Genomic DNA, 20,000 nt, shown 5'->3' on the forward strand with positions numbered 1-20,000 from the left:
ATAAGAATAATTGTTTTTAATTTATTTATATTATATATAAAATAAATTATATAATATAATTATTTATTTACATTATATATAAATTATGTTCCTTTTTTTGGTATTTATATATGTGAGTATTTTTAAGCCCATAATTTATTATTATACGTTCCCCCTCCCCAAAAAAAAAAATAAAATAAAATAAATTCCTATACGCATAAATTTATATAAACATATATATAATTATATATATATACAATATATTATTTAATTTTCTTTTTTTTTATTAAAATTAAAATACTGAATAATGTTGTCGTTCTATAACAAATAATATATACAACATTATACATATATATAATATTTTTTTTTTTTTTTTTTTTTTTTTGATTTAACTTTATATTGTAGGAGAAATATGTATAAACAAAATAATTTTCCTATCAAACAAATTGATTATATAAAAAATTATATATTTATTTAAACAATATATGTTACAATTTGAATAAAAAAAAAAAAAAAAAAAAAAAAAAAAAAACGATGAATGATGATAATACGTTAGCTTTATTATATGAAGGAATTAATTTAATTTTCAATAAATGGTAAGATTTTAAATGCTGTTTTAAAAGAATTAATATTATATAATTTTATATACTACATATAAATGATATATATATATATATAATATATATTTATATTTATATATACCATATTATATTTTTTTTTTTTTTTTTTTTTTCCTTTTTATTGAAGGACCATACTACGTTTAGCTGTTACAAACAACTGGGGAGGAATAAACTCAGAAGAAAAGAAAAAAAAATTAATTGATTATGTTCACAACTTTGTTACAAGTAATGATAAAATATAATAATAAAATAATAAAATATGTGTCGCTTATATATTTCATAAATTCTTTTTTTTACGAAATATTTTAACTTTATTTTTTTCTCAAGATAATAATGCAAAGAATAAATTGTGTGATTATTTAAGAGACGAAATGAGCTTTCTTTTTAATGTTGATATTGAAGATGACAGCGATGTAAGGAAAAGAAAAAAAATAAAATAATAATAATAAAAAGTATATAAATATATAAATATATATATATATTTATATTATTATGTGTCTATATATATAATAGGGTTATATTTTTTATTTTTTTTTATTTGTTAGATTGAAATTGCCGATTTAATACTCGATCTTTATCAGAATTTAAAAAAAAAGAATTATGATATTCTAGAAAAAATTAAAAACATACAAGTATATGATATATCTTGTTCACAAGAAAAAAATTTAATTCAGACATATGAAAACGAAGACGAAGAAAATATGGATGATGACTATTCTTCCTCAAATGATAATGAATATTCAAATGAAGAATCATCAGACAAAGAATAAAAATAATAAAATAAAACAAACAAAAAAAAAAAAAAATCATAACTAAATGAATTCATTTTTAAAAGAGCACATTTTCTTTTTTTAATATAACAAATTAAAAAGTATAAATATTATATATATAAATATTATATATATATATGTATATTTATATATATATATATATATTATAATTTCATATTATTTACATTTTATTATATTTATTTATTTTTTTTGTTTCTTTTACTTTAAATATCATTTCTTGTTATTCTTTTTATATTTTATAAAACAATTCATATAATCTATTCATAATATTATGTAAACATACTTATAAAAGGCTTTTAAAAATATAAAAATTATAAAATTAAATGTTATATATATATATATACATATATATATGTATTTTTTTTTTAAATAATTCTCTTCTTTTAAATTGTAATGAATGAAAATTATTTTTTAAAGGCCTGCTCAAAAAAAAAAATTTTTTTTTTTTTTTTTTTTTTTTCTTCCCCCCCCTCTCCATATTATATTACTACACATTAATTAATAATTTCCTCTTTTTTAAAAATATAAAAATAATACACATATGTTTATATTATCATATTATATTTTTTTGGTGTGTCAGTTGAGATACACATCATATTAATAATACTTTATATGAAAATATTTTATTTTATTATTATTTTATATAACACACATAGCTTACTACATTTATGAATATATTTAATATTACAATGTACCTTTGAACATTTTTTCAAATGTTAAAAGATTAGTATGAAATACAAAAAAAAAAAAAAAAAAAAAAAAAAAAAAATGTACGAATTAAATAATAAAAATGATGATAACGATAAAAATATAAATTCATTTGTAAATAAGGATGATATAAAAAGTAAGAATTATATAGATGATGAAGATATAAAACAAAATATAAAAAGAGAAAAAGAAAAAAAAGATCACCATGATATTTTTAAAATTAATGATATAAAACATTTAGATGATGTAAATAATACAACTAATGAGGATATAAAAAATATAATAGATCATTCAATATGTAATCAAAACGAGACATATAACAAACAAAATAATAATAATAATGAGGAGGAGGAGGATGATAATATTTATACATTAGTTTCCTCAACAAACGAAGGAGGTTCCAAAAATATTCAGATATCTGGAAATAAGATACATGAGAATTCTCTAGATCAAATAAATAATTCTGAGCTCATAAAAGAAAATAATGTAAACGAATATAATGCTGATTATCCTTTAAATGAACATAATAATATGAAAGAGGGTCATTCTAAAAATTATAAAAATGAAACATCCTTTGATAAGGATAATAATACAAATGAAAATGTATTACAAATAAAACATGATAATAAAAATGATTATGTAAATAATCTTGAAGAATATATTTTACAAGACAATGATAATATAAAAAATGAAGAAAATATATATATACATAATAATGATAATCAAAATTATGATATTCATAATTATCATATGAATAATAAAAAGAAACATAATAAAGTTAATAATTTCAGTGAGAAAGAAAAAATTATGGAACTTCATAAAAATGATAAAGTTACAAATATAATTATCTACAAACGCATGTATCAATCATTCATCCTTTTAAAAAAAGAATATAGAGATTTAATTGATGAGCATAAAAAAAAAATAAATATCAACAAAAAATTAAATTATGAATTTAATAGTTTAAAAAATAATAGTTATTATTCAAACTTTTTTTTTAAAAACGATTCAGATAATCTATTTGATGATTTGGCACTAGGAATAAGTAATATATTCAAATGGATGGATATAGATAATAAAATTATTCAAACAAATTTTAATAAAGACAAAAAAGAAAAGAAAACTGGTAAGGATGATGATGATGATAATAATAATAATAATAATAATGATTGTTTGGATGATAATAATAATGATTGTATTGATGATAATAATAATGATTGTATTGATGATAATAATAATGATTCTCTTGATCATAATAATAATGATTGTATTGATGATAATAATAATAAATGTGTTGATCATAATAATAATGATTCTCTTAATCATAATAATAATAATCGTGGTGATCATAATAATAATAATTGTGTTGATGAGGATAATAAAAATTATGATAATTTAAAAAATAGTCCTTTTCATAAGAATTCCATTATTAATGAACAAACGACACATGATATACACTCAATCGAAAATCATGATGATAACACAAATGCAGAAATAGAAGAAGAAAAAGGAAGACTACATTTTAATCCTTCTCAAAATGGTATGGATACTATTATTAGCATGACCGATAATCATGATAATTTGAGTGATGATAAAAATAAAGAAGAGATTAATAAGAAAAAAAATGAATTAAATATTTTAAATGAAAATAATAAAGGAGAAATATATTCAAAGGATAAATCCATAGATGATGAGCTTATAAGCAATACATTATTAAATAAAGACAATTGTGAAATAATAAGTAATAGTAATAATAATAAAAATGATAATATTAAAAATGATAATATTAAAAATAACAACAACAATAATAATAATAATATACAATATAAGGAAGATAAAAACAATGATCGAGGGGTAAATAATAAAACAATAATTATTAAACAAACAAAAGAAGATATACTCAATAACTTACCACATACATCAAATAAAATTCAAAAGTCCTCACAAAATTATCCATTTGATAAAAAAGAAAATATATTATTCAAAAATAATAAAGGAATAAAAGAAAAAGAAATTATAAATGATAAAATCAAAAAAGGATGTATCTTACAAAATATCAAAATAAAAGAAGGAATAATTCATAATAAAAATAATACATTTTATGATTATAGAACAAAAAGAAATTCGTATCTATGGCAAAGAGATAATGTAATTAGAAAAAAAAATGTGAAATATTATAACTCTCCTAATAAATTAGAATATAAAACAAAATGTAATTATAATCATAAAAAAGGTTATCAACCATTGAAATTAAATAAAGATTCCTTAAAAGAAAATATTATTGATTATATTAAAAAAAGATTACATAATAGAAATAAATACGAGAACAATATAAATCATATAAAGAAAAACAACCAAAATGAAAATAATGTAATACCTCATAGCTCAAAAAAAATTAATCAAAACATAAATATACTTAATCATAATATTAAATCAGATACACAAAATATAAATACAATTTCAGATAATATAGAAGACAATACATTCCTATTAAATTGGGATATTTGCAAAAAAACAAATAATCAATATAATCAATTCACAAAATCAATTTTCCATATTTGTAGTTATAAAGAAAATGAATATATTCCAATAAATGTAAATAATTTCTTCTTGAACAATAAGAAAGTAAATACTACTGCAGATTTGAGCTTGAAATGTTTGAAAAAAAATATGGAATTTATATTAAGGAAAAAACAAAACAAAGTAATAACTAATATTAACAAAAATGTAAATGATAAAAATAATCTAATTCTTAATCATGTCAAAAATGTGCATGAACCTGCCACATTAAAAAACACATCATCTATAATTTTGAAAAACAAAAGGTGTCAAAAAAAGTCCTCTTCTTTATTTAATAAAAATAATACTCATATGATAAATAAGAAATTGAAATACTGTGTAAAATACAGCCATAATGATATTTCCAAATGTCTTATCAAACCAAAACACTGGAGAAATGTTATATATAAAACAAACAAGGATAAAAAGGAAATCTTTTATTTTCTTCTTAAAAAAATAATAACTTCTTTTGAGAAGAAAAAAAAAAAAGGAAACATACTAAAAACATATAAAGTAAACTTAGTTCAAAATAACGAAAATTATATTTATATATATTTATTTCAAATTAGAAAATATCAAAAAATGGCTAGCGATATTTTCCTTTTAACTGAAAAAAGTTCCTTGCCTGTTCAGAAAAAATATTCCATGTTCAGGAAAAATCAAAAAAAAAAAAAAAAAAAATATGAACAAACCAGCAAACATGATGAATCTGAATGTGAAGAAAAATATGGAGCCGATGGAAATAAATTGAAAAGAAATGTATTTCAATTATATATGAATGAACATAAGAAATATAGTGTTTCAGTTGAGAAAAATGATATAATGGAACAAAATAAAAACATGGATAATATAAACAACAACAATGAAAATAATAATAATAATAATAATAATAATGATGATGATGATAGTAATATTTACACATCAAATGTAGTAAATGATACACTAATAGATAAAAATGTCAAATGCATGGACACAATAGAAAATAATAAATTACAAACAAAAGATTTAACAGCCCAATTTGAAGAAATGCTTAAACAACATATAGTGACTCTGAACCTTTTAGATAAAAAAATTGATATTATAAAAAAAGATCCACCAGAAGAAAAAAATAATCATAATAATGTTGATGATAATAATAATTCTGATGATAATGAAGATGCTGTTATTATAATAGGAATGAAGATAATTTTAAATGATAAATATTTATTAATTTTGGTTGATGCCTTAAACAGTATAGAATATAATGTAAAGAAATGGTTGGATTTACATGAAGAAATATTAATGTCTCATATTAAAGAGAATTTAAATATTTCTAATTTTTTTAAATATTATAATATAAATTTATATACTTTTTTTGTTAATTTTTTGAATAATGTAGAAAATTATATTGAAGAATTCCCTTTTTATTTTTCAATATTATTTGAAGACATGTTTCCTTTTTCACTTTCATAAAAAAAAAAAAAAAAATACATATATATATATATATATATATATATTTGTGCATTTTTTATCATATAAAATTTACATTAAGTTTCATTTGTTAATATTTAATTTAAGCCACATATATATATATGTGTGAGCACATAATGTTCTTATAAAAAACCTGAAAACTGAATTAACTCATTTTATTTTTTAAAGATTTTTTTGGTCTAGGCACTTAAATGCATACATAAAAAAATAAAATAAAATAAAATAAATATGTAGAATAGAATACTACTATTTATTTAATATTGTAGAACAATCTTATAAAAATATAAATAGGTCTGTCTTATTTGATATATTATTTGTTATATGTCATATATATATATATATATATATATATATATATATATATTTATTTTATGTTATTTTTATATATAAATATTTGATCTAATTCTTACGCGAATTTATATATGAACCCAATATATTATTTATTAAGGACAAGAATAAAAAATAAAAAATAAAATAATATTTAACATGAAATATATTTTACTTTTTTATACTTTATTTATTTTCTTTTACAACATACCATATGATTATCTCGAAAAAAAAAAATATATCGCTTGCTTCGATAGCGTGACACAAAATGATGAAGTAGACATTTTTTATAGTAGTCCTTCCAGAATTCAAGAAGAAAAAAGAAATCATAGAATATTATATGGACTTTTAAGAAAAGGTAGAAAAAGAAAAAGAAGAAGAAATAAAAGTAGCAGAAGAAATCGACCACAAGCTAGGAAAAATAAAAATAAAAGGAAGAAGATGAAAAAGAAAAATGAAAAACTAGCCAAACGGAGAAGAAGAAAAGAAAGGAACAGAAAAAAAAAACAACTAAAAAAAGAAAAACGAAGAAGAAAAAAAAAAGAAAAGAAACAAAAAAAAGAAATGAAAAAAAAAGAAAAGGAAGAAAGAAAAAGAAGAAAAGAAGAAGAAAAATTAAATTTGAAATCACAAGAAAATAACAATTCAGTTAATCAAAATAAATTTAATGATAATAATAATAATAATAATAATGATGATGATGATAATGAAGATGACCATGAAAAAGAAACGGATGGAGTAAATAATCAAAATGATAATTATGAAAATACACAAAATAATATAAATATTAAAAATGGAAAAGTACCAATAAATAATAATAATATGGAATCATCGAATCAAAATAATAATACATCAAATATACAAAAAAATTATAAAAATAATGATTATTCAAATGCATATGAAGAACATAAAAACTACCCACTCAACACATATAATAATGATATACATACAAAGGTTATTGACCTCGATAAATTACAACATACATCCAAAACAGAAATTATAGAAAAGCTTAATCGGGCTATAGAAATGTTACAATAAAAAAAAAAAAAAAAATTAAAATATAAACAAATATTAAATATATATATATATATTTGCGAATGAGGTTTTAAAATTTTTATTCTTTGATAATAATATATACATATAATATATATATGAATCAATTTTTTTTTTTATATTTTTTTAAATTTTATTAAGCTCTGAAAATTTTTGAAATATAAACATTACGTTCTCGTAATTCCATTTCCTTTTTTTTTTTTTTTTTTTTTTTTTTACAAACGTATTAAAAAAAAAATATATGTATGTTGAATATATTACAACTATATATAATAATATAAATAAAAAAAATATATTTATATATATATTTATATATATACATATTATTTCGTATAGGATATTATATATTATGCATATATATAATTATATATATATATATAATATTTGTGTATATAATATTTATTTAATAGTAAGTGATTAAATATAAATCTCAAACCCTTTCTATAATTTTCTTATTTACAACAAAATAATATTTTTTTTATAAAAAATTAAAAGAAAAATATAAAACCCACATAAATGTATATAAAAATATTATATATATATTATATGTTGTAAAACGACGTAAATAAAAATATTAAATGTAATATTTGAATAATATAAATAAAATATATATATTTTTTATATTATATATATAATCATTTTTTTACTATTATAAAAAAAAAAATATTATAGTTTCTATAACATATATTATATATATATATAAAACATTATATATAAATATATTGTGACGTAAACCACAATATCGTTATATATTATATCAATAATTTTATATATATTTTTTTGAGTTTCTTAAATATTAATATATATATATATATATATATATATATATATTTATTTATTTATTTATATTTATTTATTTATACTTATATTTTATTTTTTAATTTTTTTGTATGATGCGAGGGAGCTATAATGGATGATAAAAAGAAACATCACAAGAAAAAGAAAGTAGGTAAGAAGAGCAAAAAAAAAAAAATTAACAAAAATGGAAACAATAAGAAATATCATAAAGCTTTTGCATTTAGTGGGGGTATAAAAAGTGCTCATAGAAGAAAACAACATTTATTTGAATTAGAAGAGAAAAAGTTAAGAGTACAAAAAATATTTAAAGAAGGTAATAAAATTAGTCCTTTAATTGTAGTAATTCAAGGTGCTAAAGGTGTTGGTAAGAGTACTTTATTAAAAAGTTTAATAAAATATTATGTAGGAATAACAATAAATGATATTAAAGGACCTATATCAATTTTTACGAAAAATTTAAAAAGATATACATTTATTGAAGTTAATGATGATATATTACATATGATAGATGTGGCAAAAATAGCTGATATATGTATACTTGTTATTGATGGAAGTTTTGGAATTGAATTAGAAACTCTTGAATTTTTAAATATTTTATATACTCATGGATTACCTAAAGTTTTAGGTGTTGTCACTCATTTAGATAAATTTAAAGATAGTAAAAGCATACGAAAAAGAAAAAAAAAACTAAATAAAAGATACTCAGAAGAATTAGTAGAAGGATCTAAACTATTTTTTCTAAGCGGTATACAAAATAATAGATATAATAAAACAGAAATAAGAAATTTATGTAAATTCTTATCAGTTATTAAAAAACCAATAATTTCATGGAGAGAACAACATGGATATATATTAGGATTAAAATTGGATGTAGACGATCTTTTAATTAATAATCAAATTGAATCTCAAAAAAATAACATACAAAATGAACACATTCATGGTGAACATATTTATGGTACAAATTATGATGATGAAGAAAAAGAAAAAAAAATCATCAACTTCTTAAATAATTGTGATGATAAAATTAATGTATCTATTGAAGGTTATGTATATGGAAGTAAAATATATAAAAATCAAAAAATACACATTCCTAATATTGGAGATGTCGAAATTAATAATATACAAATCTTACAGGATCCTTTTAAATTAGATGAACAAAAAAAAAACCCAAATATTTATGCTCCCATGTCAGATGTAGGAAATCTAACATTTGATTTTGATAATATGTATATTCATATACCAAAGAATAAAGTCAATTTTACTAGTGACGAACTATTGTTGCCTGACCAAGGAGATAGAACCGTTTCGAGGGATCAAATGAAAGAAAAGGAAGATGATACGGTTCAAGATAATGATGATATAGATGTAGATGGAGATGTAGATGTAGATGTAGATGGAGATGTAGATGATGATGATGTAGGTGATGATGATGATGATGACGATGATGATGATGACGACGACGATGATGATGACGACGATGAAGATGACGATGATGATGAGAACCACAATAAAGACAAATCCTCTAGTCATAATAACCAAAATAATGATAAAGAAAAATACATTACAGATAGCATAAAAATGATAAGGGAATTACAAAAATCGAATGGTGTTTTTTCAAAACAACAAAAAGAGAATTTGATGCTTTTTAATGAAACGAATGAAAATAAGAACCCATCCAATATAAGAAGAAAAGCCCCATCTAATGTGTATATAAGTGAAAAACAAAAAAAGAAAAAACAACAAGATAATTATGTGAATGAAAAGGCAGAAGAATATAATAAATTGGAATCAATTCTTTATGAAAAAAAAAATAATGACGATGAATATTATTGTGCAAATAATGTAATCCTCTCTTCTGATGATGAAAAAGAGGAAAACGATGCTTCATTTAGAGAGTTTTATAGAAAGTATGGATTAAAAGGTGATATGTCTGATGAGGGTGGAAATGATGATATAAATATGTATAATGGTCAAGAAAACGAGGAGAAATTAAAAGATACCTATGATAAGCTCCTTGATGGGGGAGAAGACGAAGATGACTATGATGATGAAGAAAATGATGATAAAGAAAATGGTGATGAAGATGATGAAAGTGATGATGATGATGAAAGTGATGATGATGATCAAAATGATGATGATGATGAAAGTGATGATGATGATCAAAATGATGATGATGATGAAAGTGATGATGATGATCAAAATGATGATGATAATAATAATAGTAAAGAATTAAAAAATAAAAATACCTTGGATCATAACAAAAACAAAATGAATCATATGCAAGCACACGACATAGCAGACATTTTATCATTTGATAACAAAATTAGTGTGGACACCTTTATATACGACTTTAGCTACATTAAGAGAAAAAATAATTTACTATATTTTAGAGGGGATGTTATAAATGTAATAAAAAGAGAAGAAAGAAAATTAGAGCCGTCACCCCATTTGAAAGAATATGAAGAATCGTTTTATTTTTTAAAAAATATATTAAGCACAGATATTGTTGAAAATAATAAATGTGAATATTACAGTTACATGAACGAAGAGAATTATTATTATGATGAGTTAGATACATTTAGGGGTGATGAGGAAGACGTTTTTATTTTTAATAATCTATCTATATCTATATATGATATAGTAGATAGCGATGTAGTGGATAATTTCTTTTCACGTTATGATAGTGTGTATAGGATGTTTTTTAAGAATCGCAAGAGAGGAGATATGGATGTAAACGACGAAGGAGATGATAACAACAGTGATAATAACAGTGATAATAACAGTGATAATAACAGTGATAATAACAGTGATAATAACAGTGATAATAACAGTGATAACAATAGAAGTGATAACAATAGCAGTGATGATAATAACAACAGTGATGATAACAACAACAGTAGTGATAATAATAACAATAGTAGTGATAATAATAACAACAGTGATAATATCCACAACAGTGATGATAATAATAACAATTTGAAAGGTAAGGGTATAGGTAACACATTGAATGAACCGGATATAAAAGAAAACTTAAAAAAGTTAAAGGAAGAAAAATTGATTGAAAAAGAAAAATTTAAAGAAACTGAAAAGATCGGTGTTTTAAATAATGGATATGGTTCATCTGTAAATATAGGAGAATATGTACGTATTGAAATTAATATAGAAAAAAAAAAGTTAGCTATATTAAAAAATAATTTAATAATATGTGGTGGTATACAAACATATGAAGAAAAAGATTCACTAATACATTGTAGAATAAAAAAGCATAGATGGTTTCCAAAATTATTAAGATCTAATGATCCATTAATATTTTCAGTAGGTTGGAGAAGATATCAAAGTATACCTATATATTCAATAAGTGAAAGAAATAATGTAAGATTAAGATATTTAAAATATACTACTGAACACATGCATTGTAATTGTACTTTTTTTGGACCATTAGCTAGTGTAAATAGTGGTATCTTAGCATTATATAATTATAAAAAGGTTCCATTTTATCGTATATGTATTAATGGTTTAATAATAGAAACAAATAATAATTTAAATATTATGAAGAAATTAAAATTAATAGGAGAACCATATAAAATATTTAAAAATACAGCATTTGTAAAAAATATGTTTAATTCTGATTTAGAAGTTTGTAAATTTCTTAATTGCCCTGTTGTTACACCCAGTGGTATTAAAGGTTTAATAAAAAATAAAATAAATAATAATGGTGATTTCAGATGTACTTTTTCAGATAAAATTAGAATGAGTGATATTGTTATATTAAAATTATATGTAAATGTAAAAATAAAGAAATTTTATTATTTCGATATTGAAAATAAAATTAAATCTATTAATGAATTAAGATATATTTATAATATTTATGTTAATCATAATAATAATTATAGATCTATCCCATTCAGACATTTTTATCATACAAAAATTCAAATCAAATCAAAATTAATAAAAGATTTACCTTTCAAATCCAAACCAAAATTATTTAAAAAATTACAAAATCATTCAAATATAAACAACAAACAACAATCTACTCTTATTAATAAGAAAAATAAAAAAACAGATCAAATTAATTTTAATGCTCTACCTAATCCTAAACTTGCAGCCAAATGGTATCAAATGCTACATACAATTAAAAAAAATATAATAGATCAAAAAAAACAAAAATCACAATTATCATATCACAAAAAATTAAAGGAAAAATTAAAAATACAACAAACCAAGAGTAAAGTTGTAAAAGAAAGGAAAAAAATATCATACAAAAAGGGTAGAAAAATATAATTAACATAAAAAGAAAAATATTAAACGATATAAAATATATATATATATATATATATATGTATTGTATCATTTAATATACTTTTAATCATATTTGTCTTTTTAGAATTCATCTTCTATTTTTTACCATATGAAAAATTATTTCAAAAATATATATTGTGAATTTTTTTTTGTTAAATTTGTATCTATATAAATAAATATATATAAAATATATATAAAATATATATAAAATATATATATATATATATATATATGTTTACATGAAATACGTCAGTTAATATTATTTTAATTCATATATAAATATTTTTAATACCAACTTGTTCATTTTTTTAAATCATATAAAATAAAAAATAAAAAATTAAAATACATCTAGCATTAATTCAAAAAGGGAAACTTTACAACTACATATATATATATATATGTATATATTTTATGTGTGTAAAAAATATTCACCTTAATACAAAATAAGTTCACTTATCTTTTTAATTGTTTAAATATATATATATATATATATGCGAAAAAAAAAAATTATATAAAAAGAACTATCCTTTATATACATACATTTATATATATATAATTTTTTTTTTACCATAAAAGTTTTGATTAGGAATATATTTTATTATATATATAATTTTGAATTCTTTATTTTAAAATGGAATTTTATTTTGGTTTATTATTTTTTATTTTTTTTTTTTTTTTTGTAATAATACATTACGGTAATATGTATATGTTTCTTTTTATATAACAAATGAAATAAACCAAAAAAAAAAAAAAAAAAAAAAAAAAAAAAAAAAAAATCCATCTTTTAAAAAATATATTATTATATATATATTTATATATTATATTTATTTATTTCCTTTTATTTTTTATGAAATAATATACACATATATATAATATATAACATATTTTTTTTTTTTATTTGGGAAAAAAAATTAATCAAAATACATTTTTATCATATAATCAATCTGTTGTCCTTTAAAAAAAAAAATATACAATATTAGCACATATTTTGCAAAAAAATAAAAATTGAGAGTGTGTAATAAAGATTAATATAATTATATGTATATAAAGTTTCAAATTTTATGGTAATTAATATCTTTTTTTTTCCTTTTTTTTTTTTTTTTTTTTTGTTTTAGTTTCCAAGATCTCATAAATATACATTTACATAAATATAATAACAATATAATATAATTTTAGTATATAAAAATATACTAATAATACATAAATATTAATATTGTCATTTATTTATAAATTTTTTTTTTTTTTTTTTCATCCTTTTATATATACTCCTTAATTTTATTATAATATATAAATAAATAAATATATATATAAAATATATTTATATATATATATTATATGTATTCATAATTTTTTCTTGTTAATATATTTTTTAATTAATTTTTTACATAATATTAATATTAACACAAAATAAAATGGCTTATTATTTATCAAATTTAAATAATAATGAGAAATATGAAACTAACCAAAATTATAATTCTACAAAAGTATTTAATTCTAAACTAGTTTTATTAGGTTATTAGATTGAATGATCATAAAACGTTTATTTTATCACCCATATATAAATTCAAGTTTTTTTTATTTTATTAATATATTATATATAATTATATATTTTCTGATCATTTCCAATAATAATTCTTTATATATATATATTCAAAATATTATTTATATTGTTATATATATATTTATTTATAGGAGATACATCTGTTGGAAAATCTTGTATCGTTGTAAGATTTGCTAAAAATGAATTTTATGAATATCAAGAATCAACAATTGGTGGTAAAAAAAAAAAAAAAAAAAATTTATATATGTCCATAATATATATTTATATTTTTATATGCATATGAAGATAAATTACATTATTGCTTATTCTTTTTTTACATTATGTATAAGAAATATATTAGATATAAGTATTAAAATGTGCCCACTATTAAATTGTTCATATATATTTATTTATATATATATATTTTTTTATATTTCAAAGCTGCTTTTATGACCCAGTTAATTGATATTGGTGAACGCACAATTAAATTTGAAATATGGGACACAGCAGGGTATTAAAAAAAAAAAAAAAAAAAAAAAATAATAATAATAATAAATAAATAAATAAATAAATGCATATAAAAATATTAAAGTTACTGTTAATCAATATTTTCATTTTCTACAAAATTATTATAACACAATTTTAATTGTCTTAAATATTTTTATTATAGACAAGAACGTTATAGAAGTTTAGCTCCGATGTATTACAGGTATATAATATATTCTTTATTCATTCATATTTTATTATTAAAGATGTAAATATATATTTATATTATATTTTTTAACATTCATGTTAATAAAATACAATTCATTTTTTTAATATTTCAACCATTTTAGAGGTGCATCGGCAGCCGTTATAGTTTATGATATAACAAATAAAAAATCCTTTGAAGGAGCTAAAGGATGGATCCATGAATTAAAATCAGTACACTCAAATGATATAATTATAGGTTAATAAAAAAAATAAAAAATAAATAATCTATACATTATATATATATATATATATATATATATATATATATTTTTGTATGTCAAACTAAAATTACTTATATGTAATGAATTATTTTATTTTTTCCCTGTATCTAATTATAATTACAGCTCTAGCGGGTAATAAAAATGACTTGGAAGAACACAGAGCTGTAGACCGAGAAGTAATACAATAAATAAATATATACATATATATATATATATATATATATATATATATATATATAATATGTTAATAGATATAACAATATGCCTGAATATTTCATATATAAATTTTACACATTTTGAAAAATAAAATGTATGAATTATACAGAAATATATGAACAGTTCATGCAAAATATTTATATTTTTCTTTTTTTTTTTTTTTACTAATTTTTTAGCTAGCCGAATCTTTTGCAAATAGTAATAATATTTTGTTCATTGAAACATCAGCAAAAACTGGACAAAACGTTAACGAATTGTTCTTAAGAATAGGTTAATACGAAAAGAATTATATAAATCTTTTCCCTTTTTTTTAATGATTTGTTTGATATATTTAATTTTTTTTTTTTTTTTTTTTACATATTTATATAGCTAAAAAATTACCTCTTCATAAGAAAGAACAAGAGAAATGCCCAGCTATTCAGGTTTACCATATGAAATAAATAAAATATATAAATATATATATATATATTTGTATATATTCTTAAATAAATATATTTTTATATGTACCTTTTAAACTTATTCAGATAAATAATACCGAAGAAACCAAAAAAAAATGTTGTTGATGGACGGATAATAAAGACCTTTACCTTTCTATTTATATTTTGATAAAGATATACACATATTATGTTTTAGTTTACAAAGAAAAAGAAAAAAAGATCAAAGGAAATATACAACTATTATATATATATATATATATATATATATATATATGTATATGTGAATATGTACATATATTTTTATATCTTATTTAAAAATGTTCAAATGATTTATGTGTACATAAAATTATTTTTTAATTATAAATATTAGTGTATATATATATAATAATATATAATTTTTATTTTATTATTATTTATATGACACTAAATAAATTATTTTAAAAGTCATATTCTTTTCAATTATTAAATATCGGTATTACACACATTTATATATATTTAATATGTATAGTTGTTTATATATAAATTCATTTTTTTATGCTTTCATATATTCTTTAGAAATATCTATTTTTGTTGTTAAGCTATAAATATATATATATACATTTTTGTATTAGATTATTATATTTTTATTTTCTCTTTCTTTTTTTTTTTTTTTTCTTTTTTTTGTTGTTTTTGTAATATATTATTTATTATTTTATATTATATTATATTATTTATTTTTTTTTTTTTTTTTTTGCAAAGTTTTATTCTTTTTCTATTATATGCCCATTAATGTGTTATATAAGGTTTATATATATATGTAATTATTAAATTCTTTTATAATTATGATAGTTTACAATTTCTAATATCTTTAAATAAAGAAAATTATTTACACTTAGAAATATATATATATATTAGGACGACATAAAAAAATAATATATATATATATTATGTATATATAATTTTTTCTTTTCTTTTCTTTTTTTTTTTGTGTCATATTTTTCTGACATTTAATTATCAATCTTTTAAAAAAAAGTATATATAATAAATATTAAAATAAATATAAATGAATAATAAAATGGGAAATAACTCAAAAATAAACTAATAATATATATATATTCATATATATTTATTTTTATGTTAAATATATTTGTTAAAAGGTGTATAAATGAAAATGTTTACGTGAAAAAATATGAACCTTATTTTTTTTTTTTTTTTTCTTTCATATAAGATATGTTTATATATACATGATATTTTTTCATGTATTTAATGGTGATTTGAAGTTTATATTTTATGTGTTAAATTAATATATATATATATATATATTTTTATAATGGAATAAATATATGCAAAGAAAAAAAAAAAAAAAAAAATTATATCAATTTCGAAAGGATGCATTTTGTTCATGCGTTTATTCGTTATTTTATAATTATTTATTTTATCAAATGGAATGGATATAATTTCCATATATTAAAAAGACAATGTTTTAAAGATGATGAGAATATTAAAGAGAGAAGTGTCAGAAAATGTAAAAAAAATAATTGTAATAAAAGGTATCATTCAATTGTATATATAAAAAATAAAAGAGGGGTGAGGGGAGAAGAACACAAAAAAAAAAAAATAATAAATAATAAATATCTATTCCTTCTTAATAATTTCTTCGATATAAATAAAGATAAAACTTATTTATCTACATCATTAAAAAGAAAATATTTTAAAAATCAAAAGAACGATGCTCACAAAATTTGGAATAATGAAATAAAGGATTACAAAACAATTAATCTATATATGAACAAGATTGAAGAGGAATCAAAGGAAGAGAAACAAAAAGAAGAAAATATATTAAATAAGGACAATATAAATAATAAATCCATTTATAATAATAATAATAATGATAAAGAAAATGATATATTTGATGATAAGTTTAATACAAAACAATATGAAAAAATAATAAAAAAAAAAAATATTCATTCTATATTATTATGTGGAGGCATAGGAAAAAGAACTGAATTGATAGGTCCTAAACAATTTTTAAAATTAAATGATATACCTCTTTTTATATATTCATTTAATTTGTTTATAAAATGTAATTTAATCAAATCTCTTACTTTAGTATGTGATAAAAAACATTTTCAATCTATCATACAAAGTATAAATGTCTATAATAAAATTCTTTTAAAAAGAAAAATGATAAACTCCTTTTTAAAAAATCTAAACGATAAATTAAATGTGAATATGAAGGAATATCATGAAAATGAAGAAGACAACATAAAAGAGTTCACATCCCAAAAAATAAATATAGAAGACAGTCAGTTTAATGATGCTAGTAATATAACAGATTATATAAATAAAAATACATACATTATATATGATAATGAAAAAAATAAATGCATTCTAGATATGAAGGAACTATTAAATGATTTGTCACAAGATATAAGGATAAGAAAAAAATATGAAAAACATGAAAAAAATGAAAAACATATAATTAGAATAAAACCAAAACATATTAATATCAATAGATATAAATTATTAAAAATTGTAGAAAGTGGAAAGGAACGATTAGATTCCTTTTTAAATGCTATGAAATCAATAGATATAGAATTAGATAGTCAAACATATATTTACGAATTATTAAAAAAATATAGCCAAGAGAAAAATGAAAAGAACGATAATATATTATACGAATTTGAAGATATTAATATAAACAATTGTAATAAAAATGATAATTCAAATAATGATAATATAGAAAATAATAATATTAAAAAGAAAAATAAAAAAAAAATAAATGTAACAAATATTTTAATACATGATGGTGCACGTCCTTTCTTATCTGAATTTGATTTATTTAATTTAATTTATTATTCCACTGTCGATAAAAATGTTATATTAGGTTCAAAAGCGACAGATACTATAAAATTGATACAACATGAAGAAGAAAATAAAAAAAAGACAACTAGCCATTTTATTAAAAAAACTATAGATAGAGACACTATCTTCCAAGCACAAACACCACAAATATTTGATAGTAAAACGTTGCATAATAATATATTAACATATATACTTCCAATGAAAAATAATGAAAAAAATATAAATATTATAAATAATAATAATAATAATAATCATTCTAACGGTGAAGAACAAAATAGTAAACAATTTACAGATACCTCTTCTTTATATGAATATTTTAATAAATCCAAAAAAAAAAAAAAAATTTTTGTGTTACAATCTAATTTTCCTAATTTTAAAGTAACTACACCAGAAGATGTATTACATTCATTTTTTCTTATGAAATATATTTATAATTATAAATTTATTGATATAGAAGAAAGTATATTTAAAGATGAATATATAAATTCGCATTCAAGTTATATATTAAAAAAGCAGTTTAATAATTTCTTTTTCTATGATGATTTAAATGAAAAACAAAAAATACTTTATCACAAATTTTATTACGTTTCAAAATGATATGATAAATTATGTAATATAATATAATAAAATATATTATATATACATCTAATTCTCAAATTCGAGATCGTTGTATATATTTCTCTCTTTTTTTTTTTTTTTTTTTTATATATATTTTAAAAAAGATATATTTTAAGCCTTTAGGTATATATGATATTGCCCATTCAGGCATCACATATAATATATATATATAAATATATATATATTATTTATTTATTTATTTTTATTTTTTTTTGTTCTTAATCATTAATTAATATGTACATATATATATAATTTTGTAAATATTATATTTTTTATATTTTCTCTTTTTTTTTTTTTTTTTTTTGTCACCTTAAAAAGACAAACCATATATAAATTTTTAATGCATTAAAAAAAAATATATTAAATGAGTCGTATAACATATTAAGAATAAATTTGTTATATATACAAGGCATATTATAATATTATATATATATATATTATAAGTATTTCCTTTTGATTATACAAATAAATAAAATGTATATATGATATTTATTAACTCGTTACCCTTTTTTTTTCTTTTTTTTTTTCTTTTTTTTTTTTCTTTTTTTTTTTTTCCTTTTTTTTTTTTTCCTTTTTTTTTTTTTATTATATTTCCTTATTCTCACCTGTGATTATCAATTTTTATTTTCAGAAGAATAATAAATTAGAAGCACTTTTATTTTTTTTTTTCCCTTTTAAAAAAAAAAAAAAAAAAAAAGAGAAAAAATTTAATTATTGTGTATACGGAATATATTAATTATATGATATCATTAAATATATACAAATAA

The 20,000-nt window shown here is 18.6% G+C and overlaps 6 protein-coding genes across 6 annotated transcripts; all 6 read left to right on the forward strand.

Moving 5' to 3' along the window:
• Positions 1–513: 513 nt before the first annotated feature.
• PADL01_0104000 (pre-rRNA-processing protein TSR2, putative) lies at positions 514–1,369 on the forward strand (the record flags this gene model as incomplete). Its single annotated transcript, XM_028683780.1, has 4 exons — positions 514–575; positions 727–824; positions 927–1,012; positions 1,145–1,369. 4 exons carry the CDS (start codon positions 514–516, stop codon positions 1,367–1,369), a joined length of 471 nt encoding a protein of 156 aa, XP_028536163.1.
• A 789-nt stretch (positions 1,370–2,158) lies between these two features.
• Positions 2,159–6,109, forward strand: PADL01_0104100 (conserved Plasmodium protein, unknown function; the record flags this gene model as incomplete). Its single annotated transcript, XM_028683891.1, has 1 exon — positions 2,159–6,109. One exon carries the CDS (start codon positions 2,159–2,161, stop codon positions 6,107–6,109), a length of 3,951 nt encoding a protein of 1,316 aa, XP_028536164.1.
• A 504-nt stretch (positions 6,110–6,613) lies between these two features.
• On the forward strand, positions 6,614–7,492 carry PADL01_0104200 (conserved Plasmodium protein, unknown function; the record flags this gene model as incomplete). The annotated part of the gene is made up of 1 exon (XM_028684003.1): positions 6,614–7,492. The coding sequence occupies one exon, from the start codon at positions 6,614–6,616 to the stop codon at positions 7,490–7,492; it is 879 nt and encodes a 292-aa protein (XP_028536165.1).
• Positions 7,493–8,416: 924 nt separating this feature from the next.
• Positions 8,417–12,586, forward strand: PADL01_0104300 (small ribosomal subunit assembling AARP2 protein; the record flags this gene model as incomplete). Its single annotated transcript, XM_028684114.1, has 1 exon — positions 8,417–12,586. The coding sequence occupies one exon, from the start codon at positions 8,417–8,419 to the stop codon at positions 12,584–12,586; it is 4,170 nt and encodes a 1,389-aa protein (XP_028536166.1).
• A 1,430-nt stretch (positions 12,587–14,016) lies between these two features.
• PADL01_0104400 (ras-related protein Rab-5C) lies at positions 14,017–15,897 on the forward strand (the record flags this gene model as incomplete). Its single annotated transcript, XM_028684225.1, has 9 exons — positions 14,017–14,116; positions 14,297–14,380; positions 14,586–14,655; positions 14,815–14,853; positions 14,981–15,093; positions 15,242–15,294; positions 15,511–15,604; positions 15,704–15,756; positions 15,859–15,897. 9 exons carry the CDS (start codon positions 14,017–14,019, stop codon positions 15,895–15,897), a joined length of 645 nt encoding a protein of 214 aa, XP_028536167.1.
• A 1,242-nt stretch (positions 15,898–17,139) lies between these two features.
• Positions 17,140–19,212, forward strand: PADL01_0104500 (2-C-methyl-D-erythritol 4-phosphate cytidylyltransferase, putative; the record flags this gene model as incomplete). Its single annotated transcript, XM_028684336.1, has 1 exon — positions 17,140–19,212. One exon carries the CDS (start codon positions 17,140–17,142, stop codon positions 19,210–19,212), a length of 2,073 nt encoding a protein of 690 aa, XP_028536168.1.
• Between the last annotated feature and the right edge of the window lie 788 nt (positions 19,213–20,000).

This window comes from Plasmodium sp. gorilla clade G2 (genome assembly GCF_900097015.1).
Source record: "Plasmodium sp. gorilla clade G2 genome assembly, chromosome: 1".
Classification (NCBI taxonomy): Eukaryota; Apicomplexa; class Aconoidasida; order Haemosporida; family Plasmodiidae; genus Plasmodium; species Plasmodium adleri (nom. inval.).